Source organism: Prionailurus viverrinus, unplaced genomic scaffold (genome assembly GCF_022837055.1).
Source record: "Prionailurus viverrinus isolate Anna unplaced genomic scaffold, UM_Priviv_1.0 scaffold_42, whole genome shotgun sequence".
NCBI classification, from domain to species: Eukaryota; Metazoa; Chordata; class Mammalia; order Carnivora; family Felidae; genus Prionailurus; species Prionailurus viverrinus.
Genome location: NW_025927609.1, coordinates 3,768,107 through 3,794,874, shown reverse-complemented (window position 1 = coordinate 3,794,874; position 26,768 = coordinate 3,768,107). Strand labels below are relative to the sequence as shown.

The 26,768-nt window shown below is 57.8% G+C and overlaps 2 protein-coding genes across 7 annotated transcripts in view; one reads left to right on the top strand and one right to left on the bottom strand.

Annotated features, from left to right (window-relative positions):
- The window catches only part of ABCG1 (ATP binding cassette subfamily G member 1), a 76,159-nt gene extending 64,016 nt beyond the window's left edge, over positions 1–12,143 (top strand). For all 6 annotated transcript variants that reach the window (XM_047846876.1, XM_047846875.1, XM_047846874.1 and 3 more), the window contains 5 exons: positions 324–492; positions 1,304–1,404; positions 1,518–1,676; positions 2,754–2,872; positions 4,511–12,143. In XM_047846876.1, coding sequence (XP_047702832.1) covers positions 324–492; positions 1,304–1,404; positions 1,518–1,676; positions 2,754–2,872; positions 4,511–4,739 — 777 coding nt within the window. In that variant the 3' untranslated portion in view covers positions 4,740–12,143. The remainder of the gene's footprint in view (positions 1–323; positions 493–1,303; positions 1,405–1,517; positions 1,677–2,753; positions 2,873–4,510) is intronic.
- An 11,081-nt stretch (positions 12,144–23,224) lies between these two features.
- TFF3 (trefoil factor 3) lies at positions 23,225–26,254 on the bottom strand. Its single transcript, XM_047847097.1, has 3 exons — positions 26,155–26,254; positions 24,429–24,575; positions 23,225–23,268 (listed from the first exon to the last, which is right to left on the bottom strand). The coding sequence occupies exons 1-3, from the start codon at positions 26,234–26,236 to the stop codon at positions 23,255–23,257; spliced, it is 243 nt and encodes an 80-aa protein (XP_047703053.1). The 5' UTR covers positions 26,237–26,254; the 3' UTR covers positions 23,225–23,254.
- Positions 26,255–26,768: the final 514 nt, after the last annotated feature.

Here is a 26,768-nt window from a genome sequence, read left to right as displayed (position 1 = left end):
AGGATGGCCGAGTGCCCAGTGGGGCTCCGGGACCTACTTGGAAAGTTGGAGGGCTGGGGGCCGCCCGGGCCAGTGTGCTCCAAGGAGCGGCCTCGGATGTATCCATTCTAGCAATTGCTTCTGTTTTCACAGCAGTTAAATGCTGTGTGTGTGTGTGTGTGTGTGTGTGTGTGTGTGTGTGAGAGAGAGAGAGAGAGAGTTGGTTTAGGGTTCAGGCTTGTTTTTCTGGAGGAGAAATCCGCAGCCAATGCCTCCAGAGGCCTTGGCCTTGTTGTCGTTGCCTGACCCCCGCGAACACCAGTGAGAGCCGTGTCTGCCCCCAGGTCCTGACGCACCTGCGGATCACGTCTCACATCGGCATCGGCCTCCTCATCGGCCTGCTCTACCTGGGGATCGGGAACGAAGCCAAGAAGGTCCTGAGTAACTCCGGCTTCCTCTTCTTCTCCATGCTGTTCCTCATGTTCGCGGCCCTCATGCCCACCGTTCTCACATGTGAGTGCCTGACCCTAGACCCACCCACCAGTGGGGCGCTGAGACCGGGGCGTGGCCCATAGATGACTTTTCTGACGCGTTCTATCTTGGTTCTTCGAAGTGCCATTTTCTTGGTTGACAGGTACTATCATATTTTCCCTGAGACGAGAAAATACATACCATGTTTAAGCCAAAGGAATTAATCACTAATGACATATCTGTAAGCATGGAGGAAGGCTGATGGGGGGGATTCTGAAAGGTGTTCTGATCAGGAATCCCTCAAATTTTATTGGGGTAGCATGACCTTGTTCACTTATTAAGGGAGCCTGCTGTGGCCAAGTTTGCGAGCGGGTAAAGCTATTCTGGATGGATTTCTGTGTAGTTCCAGATTGTTTGTGAGTGCACTGCCCTTGCTCACTTCGGGCTGACCGTGAACTCTGGCGTAAAAACCGCCCCCCGGCCCGAGTGCTGCCGCCCTAAATGGCCCTGAATCCTCAGGACCAGCTTGGGGGCTCTTGCCCACGGAAGGACTCACATTGGTCAGTGGTGAGGTTAGCCGTAACTACTTGAGCGCATCACTGAAATAACGCTCAGTCTCCGAGGAGACGTCCTCCGCTCTTTGATTTTCCACTCGGTGCCTCTTCGGGTTATAAAACCAGTTGGCAGTTTTTCCAGGCTGGTGATTCACTTCACATGTTTTCGCTCCGTCTCTGAGCGCTGCACGCACACAGGCCCAGGCCGCGGCCTCCAGCTCAGCATGGGGTCACCTGGGTGCATCTCCAGCTGGCCGGGGACGTCCGCCCGACCACTTTTCCATCCTTCTGTCTCCTAGTCCCCCTGGAGATGGGAGTGTTCCTTCGGGAACACCTGAACTACTGGTACAGCCTGAAAGCCTACTACCTGGCCAAGACCATGGCCGATGTCCCCTTCCAGGTGTGTGAATGAAGGGGCGTGGTTGGAAGGGGGGCGGCAATTCTCCGTCACTGCCGGCAGGGGGCGGGGGAGGCAGCCGCCCGCAGGGGGCGTGACGGACCCTGCGCTTCCAGATCATGTTCCCGGTGGCCTACTGCAGCATCGTGTACTGGATGACGTCACAGCCGTCCGACGCCGTGAGGTTCGTCCTGTTTGCCGCGCTGGGCACCATGACCTCTCTGGTGGCGCAGTCCCTGGGTCTGCTGATTGGAGCTGCCTCGACGTCCCTGCAGGTACCGGCGGAGGAAACACCACCTGAGGGGCCTCCCTTCCCCCACCTGGGCCGGTGCGGCCGGGGCTGCTGCCCTGGCGGGGGCTCGGTGCCACCCCTCCTCCCCAAACCCCCCTCTCGCTTCTGCCCTGACCGCCTGGATCGGCTTCACCTGGTCGCTCCCTGGGGAAGGACTCACACTGCTGTGGCCAGGGTCAGGGTTGGTACGCTGCCACCAGCAGGTGCCCTCGGGTGGCACACGATAGCTCATGGAGCCCCCCCACGCCCTCCCGCTAGCTGGGATGCCGTCCCTATTTCACAGATGTGGAGACTGAGGCCCAAGAGGCAACACGGTCTGGTCAGGCTCACGCAGCTGGCTCCGAGTCCTACGGTTTGCAGCCTCTGGGGAATCCACTCCACTACCCCGTGGACCCCCCCCCCCCCAGCTGCAGTCTGTGCCTCCACCCTGCCCCTCCACGTGCTCTCTGGGGCTTCACATGCCCTTCACGTGTCCGGCACCGCCCTGCCCCCCAAGCCGCCAGCCCCACCTGCCACTGGGTGCGAAGGACCCCCTGTTGCCATCTGCAGAGCCCAGTGCCCGGGACCGCTTAGCCCCTAGGGTGGCCCCCCGCTCCACGGACGGGAATAACGATGGTACCCCCGGGATGGCCGTGCAAAGTGCTTGGGCCCACCGGCCACAGTGGGTGCCCAGGGGATAGCGCTCACGGCCCTTCCTCCCTCGGACGCGGTGGCAGCACCTGGCTGTCCGACCCTCCAGGTGCTGTTCCTGCTGCCTCACCGCCAGTCACTGCGGTCCCCGCTGCAGCCCTGCAGAAGGCTCTGTCTCTTTGCCTCCCGTCCCCTCTGCTGGGGCCCGCTGATCCCCAAGCCCGACATCCCAGCCACTCCCTGCTGCTGGAGGACGGGGGCTCCTTCCTGCCATCTTGGCCTCGTGGGCCCCAGCCTGACACCCTGGCCCGGCCCCGGCTGCTGCTGACCCTGCAGACACGTGGGGGATGGCCTCCTGGGGACACTTGAGGAAATCGGGCGGGACCTCCCCCCTGCCGCCTCTGAGCGCGTGCTCTCTGCGTCCCGCCAGGTGGCAACCTTTGTGGGCCCTGTGACGGCCATCCCCGTCCTCCTCTTCTCGGGGTTCTTCGTCAGCTTCGACACGATCCCAGCTTACCTGCAGTGGATGTCGTACATCTCCTACGTCAGGTAGCGTGTGTGACATCTCTCATCACTCGGAGCGCTGTGCGCACAGAGGGAGGGGACAAAAGCCACTTCTCAGCCGTCAGCTACAGGCCAGCGTGATGCTTGCATCACAGATCCAAGGCCGTTGGTGCCTTTCATTTTTTTTTCCTGAGTCTTATGTGTTCCCATCGTCACCAACACACATGCACACACACACACACACACACACACACACACACACTCACACGCACACACACATAAGGATGAAATAAATACTAGCAGTTTGTGCCTTGGAGGAGCCACTGTGGACCCCCAAATTCCGCCTGTTTTGGAGAGCTGCCGTGGGGAGAGTGTTTTCATCTTAGGAACGTCGTTCCTCTCGGGAACGAACAGCACCCGTCACTCTGACCCCGTGTAAATCCAGGAGAAACCAAGTCATGTTTTAAACATCCTACTGTTTTCGACCAAGAGCGTCCTGGCCCCTCGGCACTGTGGCGCCCGGACCTCGTCCTCTCTGCTGGGGGCTTCCTGGCACGTTGGCCTCACGGGACAGCGCCCGCCTTCAGAGCTCACCTCCCCCAGCTGTAGCGACTCCGGGTGACGCCTGAGATCCGAAGCTGGGAAGAAGCTTTCCTTTTCTAGAATGTCAGTTCAGACCCAGATGTATTGTTCAGGAAAACAAAATCAAAACAAAACACTCGTACAGAGTTTCAGCGATCGGTGTGCGTTCCAACACCAAGAAATCAGAAACCCAGGTCTTTCTTCCTAAAAATTGGTGTTTTTGTTCTGGTGCTCTAGAGCTGGGACAGAACGAGAGCTGGCACAGAAGGGTTTTTATTTAAATGTCCTACGGTCCTTTGGAGCACCTGGGTGGCTCAGTTGGTTGAGCGTCTGACTTCCGATCAGGTCATGATCTCACGGTCTATGAGTTCGAGCCCCACATCGGGCTCTGTGCTGACAGCTCGGAGCCTGGAGCCTGCTTTGGATTCTGCGTCTCCCTCTCTCTCTGTCCCTCCCCCACTCATGCTCTGTCTCTCTCTGCCTCTCAAAAATAAGGAAAACTAGTAAAAAAAGATGTTCTACGTTCCTTTGAAGGTGATCAGGTCCTAACTATTTAAAAAAAAGTATGTAATATCAGAGGTGATCAGAGAGCTTTTTAAAAAATTTTTATTTCTTTATTTTGAGAGAGAGAGAGAGCATGAGCAGGGGAGGGGTGGAGAGAGAGAATCCCAACCAGGCTCTGCACTGTCAGTGCAGAGCCCGACGCGGGGCTCGATCCCACGAACCGTGAGATCATGTGACCTGAGCCAAACCAAGAGTCAGACGCTTAACCGACTGAGCCCCCCAGGCGCCCTGATCAAAGAGTTTTCAATTCATTTCCCCACTGAACGAATCCCTACTGTGCATCCAGTTTGGTTTTTCGGGAGGAGGCTCTGGAGGAGACAAAAAGTGGACAGACCTCAGCCAAGCTGCTGGATGCGTTTGTCTTGGGACGACGTTGCAGGGCGGGGAGCTATCTCCGTGATGACAGGTCTGGGGAAGGGAGGGCGGCCACGCTGTGGGTCAGGGCTGGCTGGGGGCCCACCCGGATCCCCCCCGCGTGGGGTTGCAGGGTCCCCTGGCCGCGGGCAGAGTGTTCACGCTCTGTGCCTTCCTCCGCAGGTACGGGTTCGAAGGGGTCATCCTGTCCATCTACGGCCTGGACCGGGAGGACCTGCACTGTGGCATCGACGAGACGTGCCACTTCCAGAAGTCAGAGGCCATCCTGCGGGAGCTGGACGTGGAGGACGCCAAGCTCTACCTGGACTTCATCGTCCTGGGGGTTTTCTTCATCTCCCTGCGCCTCATTGCCTACTTCGTCCTGAGATACAAGATCCGGGCCGAGAGGTAAAACACCGGAGTGCCGGCAGAGGGCGGAGTAGACAGTGCGGCCCAGGGTGGCTTGTAGGATCGCGGCGGCAGGGCCGTGCCCGCGGACACAGGGACCCCCGCCGCCCAGCCCTGGCAGCGCCCTCGGGCCGCGGGCGTCAGGCCGCCCCGTCCGCGCAGCCCAGCCGGGCCTTCGCTCCGTCCCCCTTTCTGGCTCCGCCGGGGAAGCGGGTGTAGAGGTGTGTCCTCGAGCAGCATTTCACAACGCGGCGGCGGGGCGGCCGGGGAGGAAGGCCAGCGCCCGCGGCCCCGCTCATGACTGTCGCTGTCACCCCCCCACGGTCTGCCTCCTTCTCCACGGAGAAGTCACCTTCCAAGCCAAAAGCCGATAACTCTCATCCATTTGAAGAAACTGTATCTTTTTAGTACTCGTCGAAGAACACGATTCAGGGTAAATGACACACTTTGCTTCGAGAGGCGAGGGGTTGAACTTCACCGCGGGGCTGGTCTCGTTTTTCGGGCTGAAGCTGTAAAAGATGGAGACACGGTCCCCGGCGGAGAGAAGGTTCTGGAGCTGCACGTGCTCAGCGTGCCGGAATTTTAAGAAGTCGTGAGGAAAGCTGGAGGGTGAGGTTGGCCGACACCCCCCAAGCCTTCTGTTTCCCCCCGTGCTTCTTATCTTAAGCAAAACATATTGTTTATTTCTTCCTAACTCTCTGAACACCTTAATTTTGCCTACAACATGTCCAGAAAATTGGCTTTGTTGATGTTTTACCCATGTGTCTCTCTCCCCACGTATCACATCACCTACCTCCACGGAGCTGGGAGTGCTGGGCTTGCGGAAAATCCGGGGGGGCACACGGAGGGCCGTGAGGGGACCCCACTGTGGCTGGGGGGTGGCGGTGGGGAGGGTGCCCAGACCCCAGAGCATCCAAGGCCCTTGCAAGAAAGCGGCGAACACCGTGTGGCCGAGACGCTTGTGGTTTGGCCAAGCGGTGGACAGGGTTGTGGGCAATGCCACCTGCCAAGCCCCGTTTCGGTGGCATCTCCTCCTTCTCAGCCCTGGCTGGGCTGGTGGCGATGTCGCGGATCAGAAGCTCCTTCTTCCCCGTGAAGGAGGTTGAGGGTGCATCTAGGGGAGGGGTAAACGGCCTCTGGCTTGCTACCAGGTGCCTGGGCGCTTACCAGCCGTCAGAGGCAGTGTGACCACAGGGTGGAGGTCGGAAGAGGCCAGAGAAGGGAATGGAGTGTTGCCCCCTCGGAATCTCCTTGCCCTGGGGCCGAGGTCTCCTAGCGACTCTGGCTCCTTCCCGCCCTGAGCCTGGATCTCCTGGTCTGTGAACGGTAGCGCTGGGCGGTCTTCAAGGCCGCTTTCAGCCCTGAGAGGTTCTGCGCCTCCTCAGCCGTGTTCCCAAAGCTTCTATTTCCTACTTGAAGAGAATGGAGAGCGTTCAGATTTTGCCGGCGCGTGGATTTGACTCGCAGATGCTTGGTGATCCCTTTGCTCCACGTGGTGATCCCTTTGCTCCCTCTTTGATCCGTTTTAGTAAACACAGTGGAGACGTGTTACAACGTAGCTTTGAGTTTCATGGTTCTGTGCAAATGGGGCATCACCGGCCAGATGAAGCGATTTAACCAGGATCGCTTTTTAGGCGCCATAAAAAGTCTTCGTTTAATTTCAAGACAGATTTGCCTGCAAGATGTCACAGGTAGGAAGTCCCACATGGGAACAGAGAAATAGAGAGGGGGTGGGGGTTCCCACATGGGAACTGGTGAAACAGAGAGGGGGTGGGGCCTGGGGGATGGCTTTGGTCACGCCACAGTGACATCAGGCGCGCTGGGTATTTAAAGACCTCTTTCCCTCCAGGTGAGCCCTCTGGAGGCGGGTCTGTGACCTTGCTAAGGACGGGCTGGCCGGGAGCTGCAATGCAGGACCCAGCCCTCCCCCTACCAGGCACCATTTGTGACCCGAGCCCACCGTGCGGTGTCTCAGCCATTTCAGAAGGAAACAGATTCCTTGAGACCGAAAATCTAGTTTCCAAGTGTCCCTGCGTCCTCAGAAGGCAATATTTCCCTAGGAGTGCATCCTCCCTGCATTCTCCATTTTCCACTCTTGAGAAATTACATTTGTCCCTTAATAGATGTAGGCGGGTAGGGGGCAGATGTGGCAGATGTGAGGCTGTCCGCTGTCGAGGAAAATGCATGTGCAAAGCAACAGGGCGCTAACTGGCGCGTGTCACGAATACTGTCGTGGCCAGGCAGGGGATTTGCTCAGAAAGACCTTGGGGCGCCTTGAGAGAGGCAGTCAGTCCCGGGATGCCGTCCCTCCCCCGTTGGCGGCAGGTGCCCCCCGCTGGCGCCTTCACACAGACCCTGGGCGACAGTGATGCAAACGGTGTTCCTTGCGTCCCCAGGTAGCTGGGTACAACGGCTCACTCGGATGACCTAAGCTAACGTCCAGACAACCTGTTGACTTGTTTTTGAACTCGTTGCGGTTAAGAGGGGGGTGTCCACCTGCTGGGACTGAATCCAGGCCAGCTGCCCAGATTTAATTCTCGTCGCGAGTTCTGAATGCAATGCCTCCTCTCGTCTCTGTGGTTCTTCATTTAGAGGGAAGAGTGAAATCTTGTGTGAGAGAGGTGAAGCCCCCCCCGGTATTAGGAGAGGCAAAAGCGCGAGTCCAAAGGGTCTCGCTTCTAAGTTCGGCTTGTCAGGCGGGAAGGGGGAGCAGCGGGGTCCGACAGCTGCGGAGCCTGGGGTCTGGTGCCGGCCGCACCTTGGGAGCCTTCCACGGGTGCCACCGTAGGATTGTGCCCCTTTTTGCTCCTGGTCTCGCTGAGGACCAGCCGGAGGGGGCAGTTCTTCCAAGGGTCCCGCATGGGTGCCATGGGGAGCTCTCCCCAGGGAGGGAAGAAACCCTGTACATGGAAGATGCTGGAGTCTGGTGATGTCACCTTGGGCAAGGGGCCTTCGGGACCAGGAGAAACCTCATCCCAGAGACCCACAAAAAGGCCACGTTCCCAGGGAGCATGACCGGGAGGTCAGGGACAGGTGGAGTCACCTTCTGTGGTTTGGCTGAGAGGACGGAAAGCCCGGGCCGCCGTGTACTGAGCGTGTTTTCCCTGCTGGTTGTCCCAGACACTGAGCCAGGAGCCGAGGGGGCCCTCTGTTCATCCCCTCACTCGGCAAACACGGTCACTGGTGCTCCCCACATGCTTGGTGCTAGTGTCTCAGGCCCTGGGAGCCCAGGGGGAGGGAACCCAGAGATGGCTTGGCCTCCAGGGCGGCAGGTGATGGGATGGGGGGTGTATTCATTCTGCAGATGCAGAAGGCCGGGCGGGGGAGGACGGGCGAGGTCTCAGTCCGACACCAGGGAAGAGCGCACTGGGAATTTGAGTGGGGGTCTGACCCCAGGTCTTTTTTTTTTTTTTCGCTTCGCCCTGTTGCCTCCTATTTGTGATGTACAAATACACATGAAAATACTTCCTAAAGCATAAAGTGCAATACTAGAATACTAGCTTAGTGGCTGTTCATTATGGACTTGGCTGCTACCAAACAGAAAGCCGAGACAGGAGGGTGGCCCATGCCCCTACCCTCCCCCCACACCATCGTCCGGCATGGGGTTGTCCCTCCGGCCTTGGAGGCTGAGCTGACTCCTGTCTCGTGGAGAGGTGCCTTCCTCTGCTCCGGCCTGGTCTTAGCTTCCTAAAGCGGCGTACCTGAATATTAGCTGGGGCTAGAGAGGGCTGGTGTGTGTGTGTGTGTGTGTGTGTGCACGCACACGTGCTCCGTCTCCAAATTCTCCGTCATCCTTTATTCCCAGAAGGTGGGAGAAAATTCCACTTCATGCCTGCCGTGCAGATGGCCAAGAGCGTAGTCAAAATCCGCTGAGGCTCCCACATCCAATGCCGTGTAAATGTGACCAAGGGTCAAACACAACACCCAAGATGGGGAAGTGCAGAGTGTGTGAATATAAAGTTAGATAACTTTTAAGAAATCAAGACTGCTAATAAAATATTTTACATAAAACGTTTCACTTGTGTTCAGTGTTAAATGCTTCCGGTTCAGAATGATTTGCTTAAATCTTACTAGGTGAAATGGGCTCTTAGGTTGCATTTTGAATACATTTGTTGTGCGTCTAGTAAGATTCTCGCTTTGTTACTTGGCGTTCTGGTCTAACACCCCCGCTTGTAAATTCACCTTCCTCTCCGGACACCATGTTGTGTCTTAAAACTTTGTGCTTTTGCTCTGTTCTCCCAGACCCCCACCCACTTCCTCCTGCCCTGTCAATGTCGGCCACAACCTCAAACAGGGCCGAGCCCCCCAGTGCGCTGTGGCCCGTGTGCCCCTTCCTCTCCAATCCCCTCCGTCTTGGAGTGAGCTCCGGGGACACAGGCACTGGTGGCCATTCTTCAGAGGAACATCCCCCTCTCCTTGCTCTCATGTTCCCGGACACCCACTTCTCTGGCCTGGCCTCTGTGGAGGCGGCTGTGATGGGGAAAGCATGTTCTCCCTAGGTTTGGCTCCCCAGGCGGACGTGAGCGGGACCCAGAAGGAGGCCGGTGCGGTGCACTGCTTTAGCTCCCCCGGAGCAAGGACTTAAGGGTAGTGGTGCTTAAGGCCTGGCCTTCAAACGGGTCTTCGCTCCCACCTCTGGTAAACAAGCAGAGAGCCGGGCTGAGCAAAGCGGCAGAAAGATTGGCCCCTGCAAATCCTAAGTGACAGGGACAGAAGAAGGTGGCCTGCAAGATCGGAGGGCACCCCACGTGTGGGACCGGCTCGAAGTGGCTCCGTGTGCTCACCTGCTCCCTCTGCTTCCCCTTCCGCACCCGCCTGCCTCCGCAGACCCTCCAGTCCCGCCTCGGCCCTTCTGGGTCACTGTCCTTGGACTCCTCTGGGATCATCGCCCTCTGCAAAGACCGGGGGCCTCCCTGGGGCCAGAGGCCGGCAGGGCAGGGAAGACGCCTCACGGCGGGCTCAGCTCAGCCCGTCTGTGAAATCCAAGCGTCCGGGGCAGGAAGGCAGAGCGAAGGTGACGCCCGTGCCCGCCCTCCCAGGCGGTGTGGCTGGGTTTTCCGAGAACCACCGCACATTGTTCCCGTTTCTTTCTCATCTTGGCGCAGACAGAAGGGTTTCGCCCGAGCCCGATTTCGTACGTTACCTCTGAACATGTCAACTTGAAGTCGTTCCTCCAACAGATGCTTGTGTGGCCGAGTCGAGGGCGCACGGAGGCCGGCCGAGGGAACCCGCCGTGCGTTTATGTCAACCCGGTTTGTATACATGAGCGTAGGTCGGGCTCAGCCCCTGACGCCTCCCCGTTCTCAGAAATAGTCCCCCTGGCGTCGCGAAGGAGAAAACGACCAGGCACATTAGGTACCGTGTTGCGGCCCGGGCAAGGGACTGTCCCTGGTGGGGGCGCAGCTTGGGGGCTTTCCCGCAGCACAAAGACCATCGTGAAGCAGAAGAGGAGGAAGCGAGAGCATGAAATGTCCTTGTTTGATCGCAGGGGCGGGGTGGGGGGAGTCTGCTGCTGTGTCCGGGCCGGCTTTCTGAGGCTGCAGGACGGAGGAGGCAGAGCCCTGGGGGTCCTTCACGGCCGGAGGGCTGGGCTCGCCCGATCCGCTCCTCCTTCCCGGGAGACCCCCCCACGGTCTCGACCGAGGACATGACCCCGGGCGCGCGTGCCTTTCTCGCCGAGCTTGCAATCCCCGGCTTCCAGAGGGTCCTCCCTCAGCCCCTAAGCAGGAGCACCAAATCTTGGGAGCGGCACGAGCCCCAAGCCACATAAAGAAGCAGCAGCAAAACTCGACGTTGCTACACGGAGCTGAGGTTTTCCTCCGTGGGGCAGCTCCTCCCTGTCCTGGAGCATCTGCGTGAACGGAAGAGAGAATCCCGTTCGTCGCCTTTGGCCTACACTTTGCACATGAACTTAAACGTGGCCCTGGTGTTGTGTACAGTTAAACGGCATTTCACCTCTGCACACGGGAGGCGTTCGCCATGCGCAGCAGGGCCGGGCGGGCCGGGGTGGGGGATGCTGGGGCCAGGCCGGTGGGCGACAGAGCGCCCCGGTGATGTTCCACTGCGGGCCCGCTGGGCCCAGTTCTCAAGCCCCCCCCCCCCAGACCAGTCTCCCCGGGGAAGGAAAGCCCTTGCCAGCAGCTCACAGGTGGACGGTGTTCCTCTGCCCCACCTGCCCTGAGGGCTGGCCCAGCAACAGATCCCAGCACAGCCTGGGGGCCCACAGGGAGCGGGGGGAAACCGCCGGCCCATTTCTGCCGCACAGGTCACCAAAACGGCCTCCCCTCCTGGGCCGCCCCGAATGTGCCCTCTCCCGCTGGACGGAATGATTAGGCCGAGGGGGAGGTAAAAGTCATGGGGGACACAGGGTGAAGGTTGGGAGCCCCTTCATGGGGTTCCTGGACATCTCAGGGTGCAACCCAGTCCGAACGGTCCCACGGGTCTTGGTTTTCCTGGAAGTATTTCAATGGTCGTGGTAGCTATTTTGTTCTTTGTTCTTATTTGTTTCACCTTGTGTACTTGTTTTTGACAATTCTGTCCTCGTGTACCCCAGGGGTCTCTTTCCCATGACATTTCCATGACGCCCGAGCGTCGCCGTCAACCTCTCGTTTTTAAGTTCTCGGCCACTCGAAAACGGTAGAAAGAGTCCTCTCGTCCGAGTTGCTGATAAAATGGGCCACCGAAGCCGCACAGTGGGTTTTCCGTTTCTATCATCTTAGGGTCACTGTAGAAGGGGCTGGAAGAGTAGTTTCTCGGCAGAACGCGTGTGTTTAAAACAAAGTTACTGTCTGTAACCAGCCCTTTGAGCCTTGTTTGCATTTTCCTTTGCAGACATAGCGGGTGTGTGAGCAGGTTGCCAGTCTTTGCCTTTCATCTGATGAGTCGCTACCGAGTGTTATCCCTTTGTTGTCCCAAAGCAAGAGTCAATGCAAGCAACATTTTCAATCAGCGTGCAAACACGTGCATATATCCGTATACCTAATCTGTGATTGTATAATCCTTGGTTTTTAAAACACCGTATGGATGACTTTGCAACGATCTTGCCATTGATATTTAGGGAATACCGTCGCCTGCGCTCTGTGAGAGGTTTGCACCGTTGTAGATAAACACCACACGTGTACGTACATACGTATATACAAATATATATATTTAAAAATAACGCCGGCTCTCTCGGGTACCTGTTTCAGGGGCTGTCCACTCCGTTGGAACAGAGACCCAAGCAGACCCTAGGATGTGAGCTTTCTAACTGTACCTTACAGGCTTCGGTCCTGTTGTGTACATTTCTGTAGAGTTACCTCCTTAGAAGATTTGTACGTGCATTTTTTGCAGACCTGAACTTTGTTTTCTGAAACTAGATGCCACTTATGAAAATGTGACATAAATCAAATAAAGCATTGTTATTTTCAGATTTCCCCTTCTCTCTCCTTCTTGCTTTCCACAATGCCAGTGCTCACACCTGCCGGGCGAATGGGGCCCGGGGTCTGGCAGAAACTCGCTCTTGATGGAGCCATTGGCTCAGTTGGTGTTGTCATGGATGGGAAGAGGAACACGAGTGGTAGTGGTGTGGTGGGCAGCCCCCACTGGTTCTGCGGGAGGACGGGTCAAGTGCCTTTTCGTGGACTGTCTCATTTAAACGCCCTCCTCAGGCGGGGCCGGAGAGCCACAGATGAGGAAGCAAGTTCTTAGAGATTTCACAGCTGGCCCAAGACGAGTGATGGAGGGCAAATTCAGATGGTGACAGTCTCGCAGGGAGCCAGGTCTTTTGACCCCCGCATCGTCCCCCCACCTGGGAAGAAGACACTGTGGGGTTGAAGGCTAAGGAGGAGAATCTGTTTTGTCACAGGAAGTGGCTGCGGGAACCCATCCCCCATGACCAGAGGAAGCTTCTCCCAGGTACTTTGCCGAAGGGCACGATGATGGGCGAGTGTCCCCAGGAGTCAGCTCTGGTGGCTTTATGTTCTAAGGGCCCCTGTATAGGTAGGTCAGCACTGGGGTTCAGGCTGGGCCTGGGCACAGGTGGCACTTTGGGATCATCACCTGGGTGTGGCCATGATGGGGAGGACCAGATTACTTCTGCAGGTGTGGAGGAAGGTGTGGACGCAGGGACACAGAGAGAGAGAAGCCACCGCCCGATGACCCAGCATTCATCACCCCCTTCTTCCTGCCCGGGTTTCTCTGCCCCCAAATCTTGTGAGATGCTCCCAAACCCCTCTGCTCCTTCTCCCATCAAAATCCCCATTCCTTCCACACTTTTTCCAAAATTATCTTCATTTGCATCTTTAAATTACAAAAATTCTACATGCTTGTTTTAACAAATAATGCAAAAGCGAATGATCTTGCCCCGAACCCGTCCCAGGCACCCCCCTCGAGGTACCCGGAGTGGACAAGCAGACGGCAGTCTGTTCCCCCAGAGGGGCGGACACAGCACCCCCACCCCACGCCCCCGCTCGCCTCCCCTCCCACCGGGTCGCAGACGGCGCTCCAGACCGGAGGGCACAGCCCTCCCTATTCTCACTTCAGCAGCTGCGTGGCGCATCACCGCGGGAACGTTCCAGAATCCCTGCAGCCATTTCCCTTCGGAGAGACGCTGTGGTTGTCTCCACAATAACAAACAGGCTTTAATAAATCTGAAAATCTGGACAGCATTCTTCTACTGATATCCTTGCAACCCACAATTTAAATCACAGAAGGCTTTCTGGAAGCGCAAGTGGAAGGAAGGACAGGTGCACAGAGAAGACGGGGACCCGCGGACCCCACCTGTGCCCCCCTCGCTCTCACGGTGGCTTTGGGGCAGTCCCACGTGGCTGACATCTCGTCTCCAGCCCTCTGGCCTTCCCTTACGTGCGAACGTGGTGACACTTGGGAGCTGCAGGTGTGCGGGGGACAGGAGACCCCCAACAAAGCCGCCAGGCCCGGGGATGTTGTTGGGAAAGAGGGTCCCACCCCACCCAAGAGTGCTAATCCTTGCTGACAACATCGCCATGGCCTTGGCGGTGAAAGTAAGGGCCTCGTGTCGGCAACCCCCTTCTGTAGAAAGACAATGATGTAAGCAGTAGAGATAAAGCCCTGTGACAGGTGCTCTTCCTGATGGACAAACCCTCTTCCCCCAGCTGCCTTCTTTCCTCTGTCCTGCTATGCGCGAGCAGCCGGCCGGCCCTGTGGGTCTGTGCTCTGTGCTCCCGCTCTTAGGAGATGCTAATCCGGCCACACCCAGGAGTGACCTTGGAACTTGATTCGTTTCTCCCAATTTCCTCATCCGGGTGTCACAGTTGAGAGCAGGTGGCAGGAGGAGAAGGGATCTCTGCACATCCCAGGACAGAAAATTCCGCTGGGTTGGTGAGAAGTGGGGGAGGGGTGGCTGGACCAGAGCAATGACGGAACAGACGTGGGTGCCAAGGGCTCCCTCTAGTGGACGCCGGGGCTGTGCGCCGTGGGCCACGGAGCAGCCCAGCCCTCCTGGCAAGGTTTGTAGGTCGGAGCAGAGGGGACCAGCTGTACCCCACAAAACCAAACAGAGAAAGGCTGCAGCGTCCAGGCCAACAGGGGCAAGGGCAGCTGTCTGGTGAGAAGCAGCTAATAATCCTTGCACCCTGAGCTGCAGAAGGTGGAGAGAGCCCTCGGCCCGGGGTCACCTGGAAGGGGACGAGGCCCCCTCAGAGGCCATCTGGTAAGGCCAGTGGCGCGGAGGACAGGATGCACCGGCCCCCACCGTGGCCCTTGGTAAACTCTTGGAAGTAAACTCAGTTCTTGGAGCAGAAAGTCTGACGCTGTCCAAAGTCAGTAAATCCACAGAGAGAGATTAGAAGCACAATCGTGTTTATCATATATAACGTATATGGAAAGAGAGAGAGAGAGCGAGCTCATTCCGTGTGAAATTTGCCCTGTTAACGTGTACGGTTCACTGCTTTCCAGGATCTCACAGACTCGTGCAGCCGTGGCCAGTCGCCAGTTTCCCAACTCCTTCGTCGCCTGCGGAAGAAACCCACCAGCAGCCCGTCACCGGCAGCCTCGAACGTGCCTCCTGTCTCTGGATGCGCCTGTTCTGTGCACGTCACACAGATGCAGTCACGCTCTTGCCGTCCTGGCGTCCGGCTTCTTTCAATTAGCATAAAGCTCGTTTCGTCTTCAAAAGTAGCCTCTCACACACGAGAAAGACTGACAGCGGCTCAGGAAGGTTTGAGACCCCCGCCTCCCCGCACGGCGCTAAGGCCGACCACGGTGTGCCGGTTTTCCAGGTTTTTCCCAGCCTGCGTCTTGCGGCCACAGCTGTCAAACACGCTCTGATGTCGCCATGGCCGCTGTCCCCAGTTTGCCGACGGGGTCTTTGAAGCTCAACGGATGTCTCTTTCCAGGGCACGACCGCACCTCTTCAGCCCTAAAGGCCGGCGGTCCGAGGGGAGGATTTCCAGCCCAGGTTCCGGAAGGGCCTCAGAGAAAACGCACAGCGAAAAGGGAGCCTCTGTGACAATTCCTGGGCCACACGCCGTCCAGAAGTCCGTCCGAGAAAATCCGGCAGAGGTGGACGAACTCCCCCAGCCGATGCCCCTTACGATGCAACACGGCGCCGGTGCCAGGCCCTTCTTGCCCCCAGAAAGGATTCTTGTAAGGGGCACTTTGGCTCGCTAGGACACCTCGTCTGAACTTGGCCATGGTCTGAGGCCCTGCCCACCCCCTTTCGTGCCTTCCCTGTCTGCGTTCAGAGGTGCCAGACCCGCAGCAGTTCTGAGACTCCCGGCGACGCCTGACCCCCTCCCTCTCGGGGTTTCCCCGCGGAGTCTGTCCCCAGTCTGACCCTCGTGTCTAAGTGTGAAACAAAAACCTTCCTCTGCGTGCCATTGAACGTTTGAAGATCCATAGAAGAGAGTGTGAATTCCAGTGAAAAGCCAACATATCCCGGGACGATCCAGAGCGATGCAGCCTACGCAGAAAGAACCGTTACCAAATAAATGTTGAAGCCGCACTGGTTCAAAAAAATTTTTGTGGGGCGTCTGGGTGGCTCAGTCGGTTAAGCGTCCGACTTCGGCTCAGGTCACGATCTCGCGGTATGTGAGTTCGAGCCCCGCGTCGGGCTCTGTGCTGACTGCTCGGAGCCTGGAGCCTGTTTCAGATTCTGTGTCTCCCTCTCTCTCTGACCCTCCCCCGTTCATGCTCTGCCTCTCTCTGTCTCAAAAATAAATAAATGTTAAAAAAAAAAAAACTTAAAAAAAAAACTTAAAAAAATTTTTTTGTTTAAGTTTATTCATTTATTTTTGAGACAGAGACAGAGACAGAGAGGGCAAGCGGGGGAGGGGCAGAGAGAGGGAGAGAGAATCCCAAGCAGACTCCACGCTGTCAGCACGGAGCCCAGCGCAGGGCTCGAACCCACAAACTGTGAGATCGCAATAGGAGTCAGATGCTTACCCGACTGAGCCACCCGGGCGTCCCTTAAAGCCACAGTTTTAGTGCCCAGCTGTACTTAAACTCAAGAGGTGGGGAAAGCAGGTACACATCACCGGAGATAATAATCAGGTTTAATGGCCACGGTGGGTGTGAATTTCGGAGGAGCTCTGACCAGCAGGTAGGAGGCTTATGGGGCACCATGTGGGGGTCCCGGTGTCAGCTGAGCGCCCAGGGAGCCTGATGAGGCTGTGGGGGTGATCGGGTCCGTGTAGCCCCCACAAGAACAGTCAGCACGTCCCAGCTTTGAACCTCAGCAAGGCTGGGTCCTCGGGTAAATTTCTCTCAACTTCCGCATCAGTAAAGTAAGAATAAATATATGATTTCTCACTGCAGTTTGGGGAAAAGGGAAAAAGAGTTTCCGGCCCACACTGTAGCACTTTCTAGCCCCCAATTTTAAAACTGGTTAACGCTCTCTGGGCGCTCTATCAACACCGGCTGTCCCCAGCCAAGAATGTTGTTGTTTAAAAGTCCCCAGGAAGATTCTGCACCCCTTGGACACCTCCGCGGACCCCGTAGGACTCAGGGGCAGAACTGGGCTTGGGGGGAGAGGACCTTTGGCTCCTGGCAAGCAAGTAATTAGAGGAAATCGCTCCCATTTGGTTTGTCTGGATTTGGGTGTTTCATTTTTAAACCTAGCAGATTACCGCGGGGCCTCTACACAAGGTTGAAACACAGGAACTATTTAATTTCTTCAGCCACTGTCAGGAGACAGACACTGCTGTGGCTGGGAACAGACCAGAACGGCCTATGCACGGCAGGTGCTGTAATCCAACCACGCTCTTCTAGAAGGCCTCCTGCCGTAGGGATGTCCTCACAGCCCGGCCTTGCTGGCTGCAAACTCCCGACCAAATTACTAACTGGCTCCGTGTCTGTTTCCTCCTCTGCCAAGGAGGTGGAGACGCCCCCCGCCTCATGGCTGGTTCGGGAGCATTCAGTGGGTTTGCAGGTCTCGTGTGCTCAGTCGCCATCTGACACACGCCAGGTGCTTGGTCCGGCCTAGTTTCCACGTCCACAACCTCTCTGGGCATCGGCCGCGGTGGGGCGGCGCCTGGAGACGGTCAGACCCGGGGCAAAGGGGAAAGACACCCCAGCCGACAGAGGCCACCCTGCCCTGTGCACACACGGAGCACTTCGGGGAGCCAGGCCCCTGTCCGGACGCCGCCTCCTGCCCGGGCTGGCCTCCCCACGGCTCCTGGGAACGTGGGAGGCAGCTGCAGACTTGGGGCAGCAGCAGAAGATGTGTAGCGAACACATAACTCACCTTCACCCCAAAACTCCTTGTGCAAAACAGCGACCTGATTTTTCTCTGTTGCCCCCACCCAGGAACTTGCGGGTAAACTGGGTCCGGGTTCTCCAGCCCAGTGAGCTGGGGGGCTTGCGGGGTCCTGGCTTCCACCAGGGGGCGGGGTCCTTGTCGGTCTGTCCTGGGGGCACTGCTCAGTGAGTCCCAGGTGGCTGGGGTGGGTGGCTTCGGCAAACGTCCCCCAGATGTCTGCTCCTCTTGTCCCTCCAGCTTGCCCTGGGCTGGGCTAGCGTGCACCTGGGTGGGGTCCCAGGACATTGGGATGCCCTCAAAGACCCTTCGGCAGCCTGCAGGTCGGGGGGCTGCCTCCAGCTCTCTCTGGCAGGACGCAAAGTAGCCATCCGGCCATTGCTACTGCTGGAGCCATCTGCCTCTTCCCCCCTTTCCTCCACGGACTACCCCACCCAGTGCCTTGGCCGTGAACTGAGAAGGAGCCCCTCTCCTCTACTCAAAGAGCTTGGAGATGCTGGGGGAGTGTCTGCGGACCCTGGAACCAGACTCTGGGCTCCGGTCCCTCTCTCTGCTGTGTGACCTTGGGCTCTCGGCCTAACGTCTCTGTGCGTCCACTTGCTCACTTATAATCTGTACCTCGCAGGGCTGCCGTGGGGCTAAATGAAGTGGAATATGTGAACCGTAGCGGGGGCAGCGATGAGCCTTAAAGAAGGCTGGGCCGCTGTTTCATCATCCGTGGGGGGAGAGGGGCAGGGTGCCAAGTGCTTCCCTGAGACCGTCCTCCCCTCCAATCTGTTCTCTCCCCCAGCACAGAGGAGATCTCCAGGGGTGGGAGGTGGAGGCGTGGGCCACACCTGGGTTAGGCTCAAGCACAGGAGGAGAAGGAGGAACTTTGAAATTTTGGCAAAGATAAAGCTTCCCCTTAATTGGTGGAGACTGGAGGTGGGTTTGTACACAGGGCCGTGAGGGGGTGTCAGTCATTCCTGCAGGAGTCCTGGGCCTCAAGGGCACACACTTTGACATGCAGGTCAGGTCAGCCAAGATCTCCTGGAGTTGGAACTGAACCCCTTGATCCTTTAGTGGGGACAGAGGAAGGGACCAGGGGGTGAGCGAGAAACAGACCATGGGGTTTAGGGTTTTCACCAGGCTCCATCACAGCCCTGGAGGGGCACAGACCCCCCCACCCCTTCCCAGATGCCTGCTCCTGGGCCCCAGCAATGCGCTTTGGGCGGGGCTGGGCTCAGCAGTATGGGCTGGGGGTTCACGACCCCAGGTTTTACCCACTCGGCCTCCATAGCTGCGGGGATACTGGGGAGAAATGGATTGTTTTGGAAAGAGGGAGCACGGCCCCTGAATGGGAAGTAAAGGTGCAGGGTACCGGGCAGGTGGGAGCCAAGGTCATGTTATCCACGCTTCTGTGGGCCTGGTGACCCTCCCTCATCTGAACTGGGGACGAGGGGGAGGGGGCTTTAGGGAGGTTGTCCTGGGGAACCAGAGAACACATTTGTCAGCCTTTGGGGTTTTTTAAGTTCAAAAGCCATGACCCAGGTTTCAGATTGAAAATACGGGAACGAAGAGAGGCGGGGGAGGCAGGGGTCTCCTGGGGCTGTCTTGCTGGGGACCCCGGCAAGAAGCGGCAAGAGGCCTCCCTGGGAGGTGGGGAGTCTCATCCCAGCACAGCCCCCTTCTTTACAGCAAGGATTTCATAAGACCCCTTTTGATCTCCTGAACTGAAGTTATACCTAATAATTTTATACTTAATAACTTAATAACCTGCCTACACACAGAGTTTAAAAGAAATAAACATGCAGCCTGCCCTAGAAAAAATGAGAAGTAAAGGGAAAGTAATGATGGGGCGATAATGCTACATGTTTGTGTAGCTGTGCCTGCCGGAGCTGGAGGAGGAGACAGAGGTGAGGGCGGGGGCTCGCCCCTGCACCAACCCCCCCCCCCGCCTTGTTACGAGTGATGCAAGGCATCGAGGCACCGGGGATGCAGGCAGCCCCAGGGTGGACAAGTCACAAGGCACGTGGGGCACTGTCCCTGGTGATGGCGTGTCGGGAATGACCCACTCGGCCAAAGCTCCGAACTACGCAGAAGGCTTCCCTTGCATTCCTGGGAAATCTGGTATATCCAAACTTGACAACAATTTTGCTTTTAGGATTTTATTTTATTTCATTTATTGACTTAAAAAAATACTTTTAAGTTACTTTATTTTGAGAGACAGAGAGAGCAGAGGAGGGGCAGGGGGAGAGGGAGGGAGAGAATCTCAGGCAGGCTCTGTGCTCTCAGCGCAGAGCCTGACGTGGGGCTCGAACTCATAGACCGTGAGATCATGACCCGGGCTGAAACTAAGAGTTGGATGCTTAACGGACTGAGCCACCCAGGCACCCCTATTCATTTCATTTATTATTATTATTATTATTTTCATTTTGAGAGAGACAGAGTGAGTGGGGGAGGGGCAGAGAGAGAGGGAGCGAGAGAATCCCAAGCAGGCTCCACACTGTCAGCGCGGAACCCGATATGGGGCTTGAACCTCTAAACCGTGAGGTCATGATCTGAGCAGAGATCAAGAGTCAGACGCTTGACCGGCTGAGCCCCTGACGCACCCCTGTGTTAGGATTTTAACCTACTTCTAGTCTCCAACCATTACAAACAGGTCTGTGGCTGCCTGAGCGTCCAACAGGACACTGGCCGTCCACAGTACCCCCCAGCACACTGCAGACCCCCCATATCTGGCTTTGTGCCCACTCGATGCCAGCAGCCCCTCCCCCCATTCATATGGCACTAAGAGACATGCCCACAGATCTCCAAACATCCCCTATGGCCGTGAAGGCCCCACTGAGGACCACAGGTTGAGACCATGTGTCCCTACGCCCCCGTCACCCCACCAAACCTTCAGCCTGTGTCTTGACGACGTCCTCCTGCCAAAAACCACAGGAACACAGCACATTATGGGGCATCTCGGTAAGAAGGTGTTAGGAAGGATTAACTATAGGACTTAGGCGTGTGTTATGCAGTTTTGAGGGTGTTCAAAGAAATGGGGTTTTGCTCAAGAGGTGCTGGCAGGAGGTAGGTGTAGCGGAGAGATTGGGGATCTTAATACATCTTTTCTAGAAGGGGAGAAAGGTAGGGTGGCAGCCACGATGGGTAGGAAGCCGCAGTACTCGTGGTGACCTGAAGAGGGAGCCGGTGGGCCCTGGGGGCTCCGACCAGGTGGATGGATTGAGCGCGGCTGGGGGTTTCTCCCTCCAAGGCGGTCGGCGGTCTGGCCGGTTCTTGGTGCTCTGTGAACTTGTGCATGAGAATATCATGGCCTCCATGGGCTCAGAATGGGAGAGGCACAAAATTGGAAGGTTGCCCTAAAACTCAGCAATCAAGATAAATGATATTTTTAGTGGAGTCTTTTTTTTTTTTTTTAAAGTGGCCTGGCAGGGTCCCCAGATGTCTGTGGCCTTTTTGGCCCAGAGGCTTTGTGGGGACAGGTGAGCTACAGGTTTTGCTTGTTCACTTCGTTTTTGACACAGGCTGGAGAGAGGAAGAATCTTGAACCTTGGGTCAGCGTCCAAATCTCTGACCTGGAGACCCCGCCCACCCAACAACCCACTTTGCTCTCGCTGTTGGGTGTCCGCCTGACACTGATGGAGGTGACCAGCTTCTCTGCCTGGCTGGCCGGGGCTGGGGCCGAGGCTGAGCCCACCCTCAAGCCTGATCTAATGGCCTGGCCTCTGAAGTTTCCGGAAGCCTCTCAGATGTCTCCATCATCTGCATCCATTCTTTGAACTATTCATGAAGCTGTTGGCTTTGGGGGGGTGGGTAGCATTCACACTGCCCGGGACCCCCAGGGAGCATGGAGCAGACAGTCCAAAGCCTGTCTTGCGTGAGGAACCCCCTGCGCCCACTGTGGGAACAACAGAGGGAAGGTTCAGGAAAGACCTGTGAGCCCCAGGATGAAACACTCAAGTCCCCCTCCTCCAGATGGTTCTCCTAAGCAGCGAGGTCTCTGGAAGGAGGCCCCTGTGCTGGGTGTGAAGGTTGTTTCCGTGTGTGAGTCTGGCCTGGGGTCTCTCCGAGTTCCCCGGGAAGACCCTGTCAAGACTGGGGGTCTTCCAAGACAACAGGACAGAAGACGCTGCCTGGGGGGTGGGGGTAGTGGGCAGGACCGGGGTGTCCAGGGCTCAGAAGGAGAAGCAGTAGCTCTGATTTGGCCAGCGAGTGACGACTCTGTGGGTGGTGACAGCACTGTCTCTGAAGGGTGATGGCCGCTGGGCCGCAGTGCATCCAGGAAGGGCAGGGTACCGAAGTCTGGGGGTCCTCGTGCCTCCATGGTGGGGGGGGGGCTGTCCCTTGTCACTGGCCAGGACGTGGCCCTCCCCTCACCCAGCAGGCTGTGTGGCACAGCCCGGTCACCAGGACCATGGCCGACGGTCATCGCCATGGCCTGAGGCCAAGGCCCAGGGGCCGGGGTGACCCCTGAACCCCTCCAGCTAAGATCCGGCCTGGCCTCAAAGGCCAGGCTCGGTCTGTGAGGAGAAAGGGACACAAAGGCAGAACCAGGGGCGTGTCCGGGCGAGAACAGCTCTGAGTAGCAGCGTCCCCAGGAGAGGAAGCTGCACTTTGCACGTGCTGCTTGGTCGGAGATGCTTCTGGAAAGGTTCCCTCCCTCGGCCTGGCAGGAGTAGCTGCTGGGCTTTACGAGGAACACACAGAGCTTTGGTTTCAGAGGCCTGGGCATCCTGACATGGTCCCCTCTCAGCAGAAGCCACTGGCTGGGTCTTTTTAAGTCTTTCTCCTAATGTTTCCTTATCTGTGAGACAAGGGCAACCGTATGTCCCTTCCAGGGATAGAGTCAGCTCTGGGGTCCTGGCCCCAACGGCCCAGAAACAAAGCTTGTCGTTTTGATGGAAACCGGGGTCTCTTCTCCAGTGGGAGGGTGGCTCGGACCAGGCGGCCCATCTCCCCGAGCTGCGCGCTTGGCTTCCACCTTGGAAACCCGCCTCGCGGGGGGGATGGGGGGGACAGTCCGCGGGGAGCCACCCGTCCCAGGAGGAGAGGGGGCGGGTGGGGTGCTCTGCGTCTAGGCGTCATTAGGACCCCGTGAGGACTTGAGACGGGATAGTCATGGTGAGACTCGCTCCCTTACAGAGCTGCAGCCATTGTCAGAAGAAAACGGAAAAAGAAAGCCGCCCGAGGTGTCACAGGTGTTAAACTTGACCTGCAAATAAGTACAGAAAAGTGCCAGTTTGGAAGATGGCTTTATTGGCTTGCTCTCTTCCCCAAGAAAGACACTAATGATCTTTGTTTGTTTGTTTGTTTTGAAACTTACATTTGCAATGTCTTTTCTGAAAGGTGGTGGCCCCTGAGAAGGCCGCTCGGGCTCCCTGTCGTGTCAGGGCTTGGCCTGGGGCCTGTGACATCCTCACGCAAGGGGCGGGGCGTCTCCTTAGGGGCTGCCTTTCGGGGCCTGGGGAGGCCCGGGGCGGAGATGCCATCACACCCTCCTGCCACCCCCCCCCACCGCACCCCTCCCCCACCCCCCGCCTTCCGGGAGAGGCTGAGAAAGGAAATGCACTTGGCAGAAATAAAACTCAACAGCACGGGAGGAGTCTCGGGAATGAGGCGCAGCCCTCATGCTGAGCACAGGATCTTTATTCGTCAAGCCATCAGGCCCCAGGCATCAGCTTTCAGCGGAAGGGCTTGCCAGGAGCAGGGTGGGAGAAAAGCAGGGAGGAGAGGACGTGGCCGGCCCCGCAGAGGACGCAGGCAGGGTCCCCCGGAGCACGGAAGGTCACATTCCAGGGTGTCCGGGGCTGGTGGGCGTCGCTTCAAAATGTGCATTCTGGAAACAAAGCGCAGACGTGCATCACCACCACCAACCTTGGCTCCACCCACCAGGTGCCCCGCTTCTCAAGGTCAAGACAGCCTCCAAGGTCAGCGCCTTGGGCTGCATTCTCCCCCAGTCCCTGGAGAAGTGTTGAGGGTCCGGCCTCGTGGAGAATAGCACGTGTCCCCCCAGAACAAGGGGTTCAGGCAGATGATGAATGAGACGGCATTATCTCAAGGCCCCCACCAGCGCCCAAAGGAAAGGGTGTAGCCCCCCCACCGCCCCCACTGAGGGGCCCCAAAGTAGGGCAACAGCCAGCAGAGAGGCAACGGGCAGCTCCCTCCTGGTCCCAGAGCTGTATCTGGGTCTCTGCCCCGATTTGCCGGGAAGGGGCAGGAAGCCCCAGGGCCGTGGGCAGGGCTGCATCATTGCTCAGGAGGCTGGCTTGCGGCCCCACGCCCCGCTTGGGGGGGGGGGGGGGACACAGGGCGAGTGCTGGCTCCGGGAAGGTGGAGCCCGTGCCCTTCTCAGAAGATGAGCTGGCACTTGGACTTCCAGGGGGTTCACAGCAGACCTCACGCCCAAGATTCGAGGTGGGACCGGGGAGCCGGGCTACGAACCACCCACGTGCACAGACACCTGGCTCGCGGCCGACGTGGGGTTCCCCAGGGCGGCCGTCCCGCACCCCGCTGCACACCGAGGGAGGGAGGGGTGCATCGCGGTGGGGGCAGGGCGGGGAAGGTCGCGGGGCGTGGACAGGCGCCAGGGCTCCGTGCCCGGTGCTGCCACCATCTGCCGTCTGCCGGGAGCGCGTCACAGATGATGCTTTGTTTGCAGAGCGAGGCCTCGAATGTCGGCCCAACTTCCCAAACCCGTGTGTTTTCCACTTCTCTCCAGGATGGTTTTTAAACTAGTTCCCTGGACACAGTGACTTGACTTTGAGCACCTTTTTGAAACGACTGCTTTCATAGTTTGCACAAACCGCCGAGCAAAGGGACGGCAGGGGACGGCCCCTGGCAGCTGACCTCCCTGTGCACGACGCCTCTGGCTGAGGCCCCCTCCCCGATGGACAGTCACGGTGCTGGCCGTCCCGTCCGGGTGCGCGCGGCTTCCTGGGGATCTGGAGGCTTCCCAGGGGGGCCCGGGAGGGACACAGGGTTCGCGGGGCCTCTCACCTGTGTCCTGCAGAGGCTTGAAGCACCAAGGCACCTCGGGGATGCTGGAGTCAAAGCAGCAGCCCCTGTTGACACACTGCTCGGGGCTGATCTCGGGGTAGCCACAGTCCACCCTGTTCTTGGCCGGCACAGCACACAGGTTCTCCGCTGTCCCAAACAAAGCCCGGTCAGCGGCTGGAGCCCTTGCCGGCCCGGGGTGTTGGCTGCTGCCTTCATTTGGCAAGTTTGCAACCCCCCCAGCCTCTGGGTTCGAAGCACGTGACCCCACCCGCACCCCAACATCGGCTCGAGGAGCACCCTCCTCCCACGCACACTTCTGTATGCTCTGTGGGGACTCTGGCCTCTGCCAGGGCGCCCCCCTCCCTCGTGTGCCCCTGGAGCCTTGTTGGGAAGTCCATGGGCCTCGGGTCCCTCCAGCTGGCAGGAAACCGTGGGAACCTGGGGGCTCCTGAACCCCGAAACAAATTCCCCTTCACTGTGTTATCAACACAAACTGCCCCCTTAAAAAAAATGAATAGTGCAAGAGAAGATGCATGTTCAGTACAGAAAACCACAGCGCATGCTATTTTCCATTTCTTTCCTGCGTCCCCCTGTCCCCCAGGCACTTGGCTGGTCACGACGTCCTCCTGGGACATGCTTCTGTCCTCAATACTCGTTGAAGCAAGCCTATAGTGTCTAAAGTTCTGCAAAATCTGGGACGCCTGGGTGGCTCGGTTGGTTAAGCGTCCGACTTCAGCTCAGGTGACAATCTCGTAGTTCACAAGTTCGAGCCCCGTGTTGGGCTCTGTGCCGACAGCTCAGAGCCTGGAGCTGCTACGGATTCTGTGCCTCCCTCGCTCTCTGCCCCTCCCCCCACTTGTACACTCTCTCTCCTTCAAAAATACATAAACATTGAAAAAAAATTCAAGTTCCGTAAAGTCGGCCTCATTGCCTAATGGGATTTTCCTTAGGAAAACAGAACCACGTGAAGTGTCTAAAGTCCCACTCTATCGTGCCAGGCGGTAATGCCTCAACCCGCTGGTTTCCCCAGCCAGATTTGCTCACACTGGGATCCCAGAGGCACTGTGGCATGAAGGGCACCTCCTGGGCTGTAGGGGTCGCAAAGCTGTCCTGGTGACTCTGACAGGCGCCACGTTTGGGAACCACTGCCTTTGGCCCCTGATAATAGCCACACCCTAATTTCTTCAAAGCTGGGTGGGTGGGACAGCCGCCCTCCCCCCACCTGCAGGGACAACGCCACGGCCAAGTGAAAACCGGGTGCTGAAAATGCTCTTCAGGGATCCGTGTTCCTCAGTCTTTCCTTTCTGCCTTGCAAGTGCGCCAGAACGGTGCGTGAAGACCTACACCGTCGCTCAGAAACCTGCAGCCAAGAAGGCGGTGGGGTGGCCGGCCGGCCAGGCAGACCTGGGTTCTAATCCCGGTTTCAACACTGGCGGGGAGGGGGTGCCTGCAGCCAGTTACTAACTTTCTGAGCCTCAGCTACCTTGTCTGTAAACAGCAAGACCCAGTTTGTAGGGCTATTGGGAAGGAACATGCGTGTCTGGTAAATGGCAATTATAAATCAATGTGGGGGCTTGATCACTTTCCTCTAGCCCCCAGAAAGCCCCCACACACACACACCCCGAGCCTGGACCTAGCGTCCCTTCTCCTCCTCCTATGTCCCCCCCCCCCCCCCGCCGCCTCCTGGCCCCTCCTTCCTACAGAGCGAAGTCAGAACGGTACTCACACAGGCCCACATACTCGTCAGCCAAGCTGGAGGACCCCAAGGCCAGGACCAATGCCAGCAGCCAGAGCACTCTGGCCTCCATGGTCACAGGCGGGCTCTGGGGACCCGACCGCTCAGAGGATGTGCCGCTTCGGCCGAGCAGACTCATTTATACCCCTGTGTTTGTACAAGGGCTCTGCCTTCTGTTTGTTTGGGGACGGCCCTTCCCTCTGGCTCCGGCTACACCTGCTTCTGCCTGCACGGGACTGTGAAGTCCCCCAGCGGCCCGTCTTCCTGCGGGGGAGAGAGCAAGTCCACCCCACCGCTGTGGCAGCAAGCAAGCCGGGAGGTCAGGCTCCAGGCTCCGGGTTACAGTCCTCTACCGGGACCCGGGATTAGCCGGGCCTGGAGGCCAGGATGAAGGCTCGGCACCTCCGTGGCCACAGCGCCCAGGCCACTTAATCCGAGACCCTCAGGTGCTTGAAAAGTCAGCGAGTCAGCACTGTGCGCACGGGTGTCATCTCTCCTTCGAAACTCTTGAAATTTCCACCCTTTCTTTTTGTATTGTTCCCGGTAAGACTTATTTCTACCATTAACTACACTTTAATAAATGTGTTAAATAAACGAATTCGCTA

Bases quoted from the DNA above. Each gene is read 5' to 3' on its own strand.
- TFF3 (XM_047847097.1), bottom strand. From the start codon at position 26,236: ATGGAGGCCAGAGTGCTCTGGCTGCTGGCATTGGTCCTGGCCTTGGGG. The intron at 24,576-26,154 runs GTGAGTACCGTT...TGTTTGGGACAG, and splicing joins TGACGAGTATGTGGGCCTGT to CGGAGAACCTGTGTGCTGTG.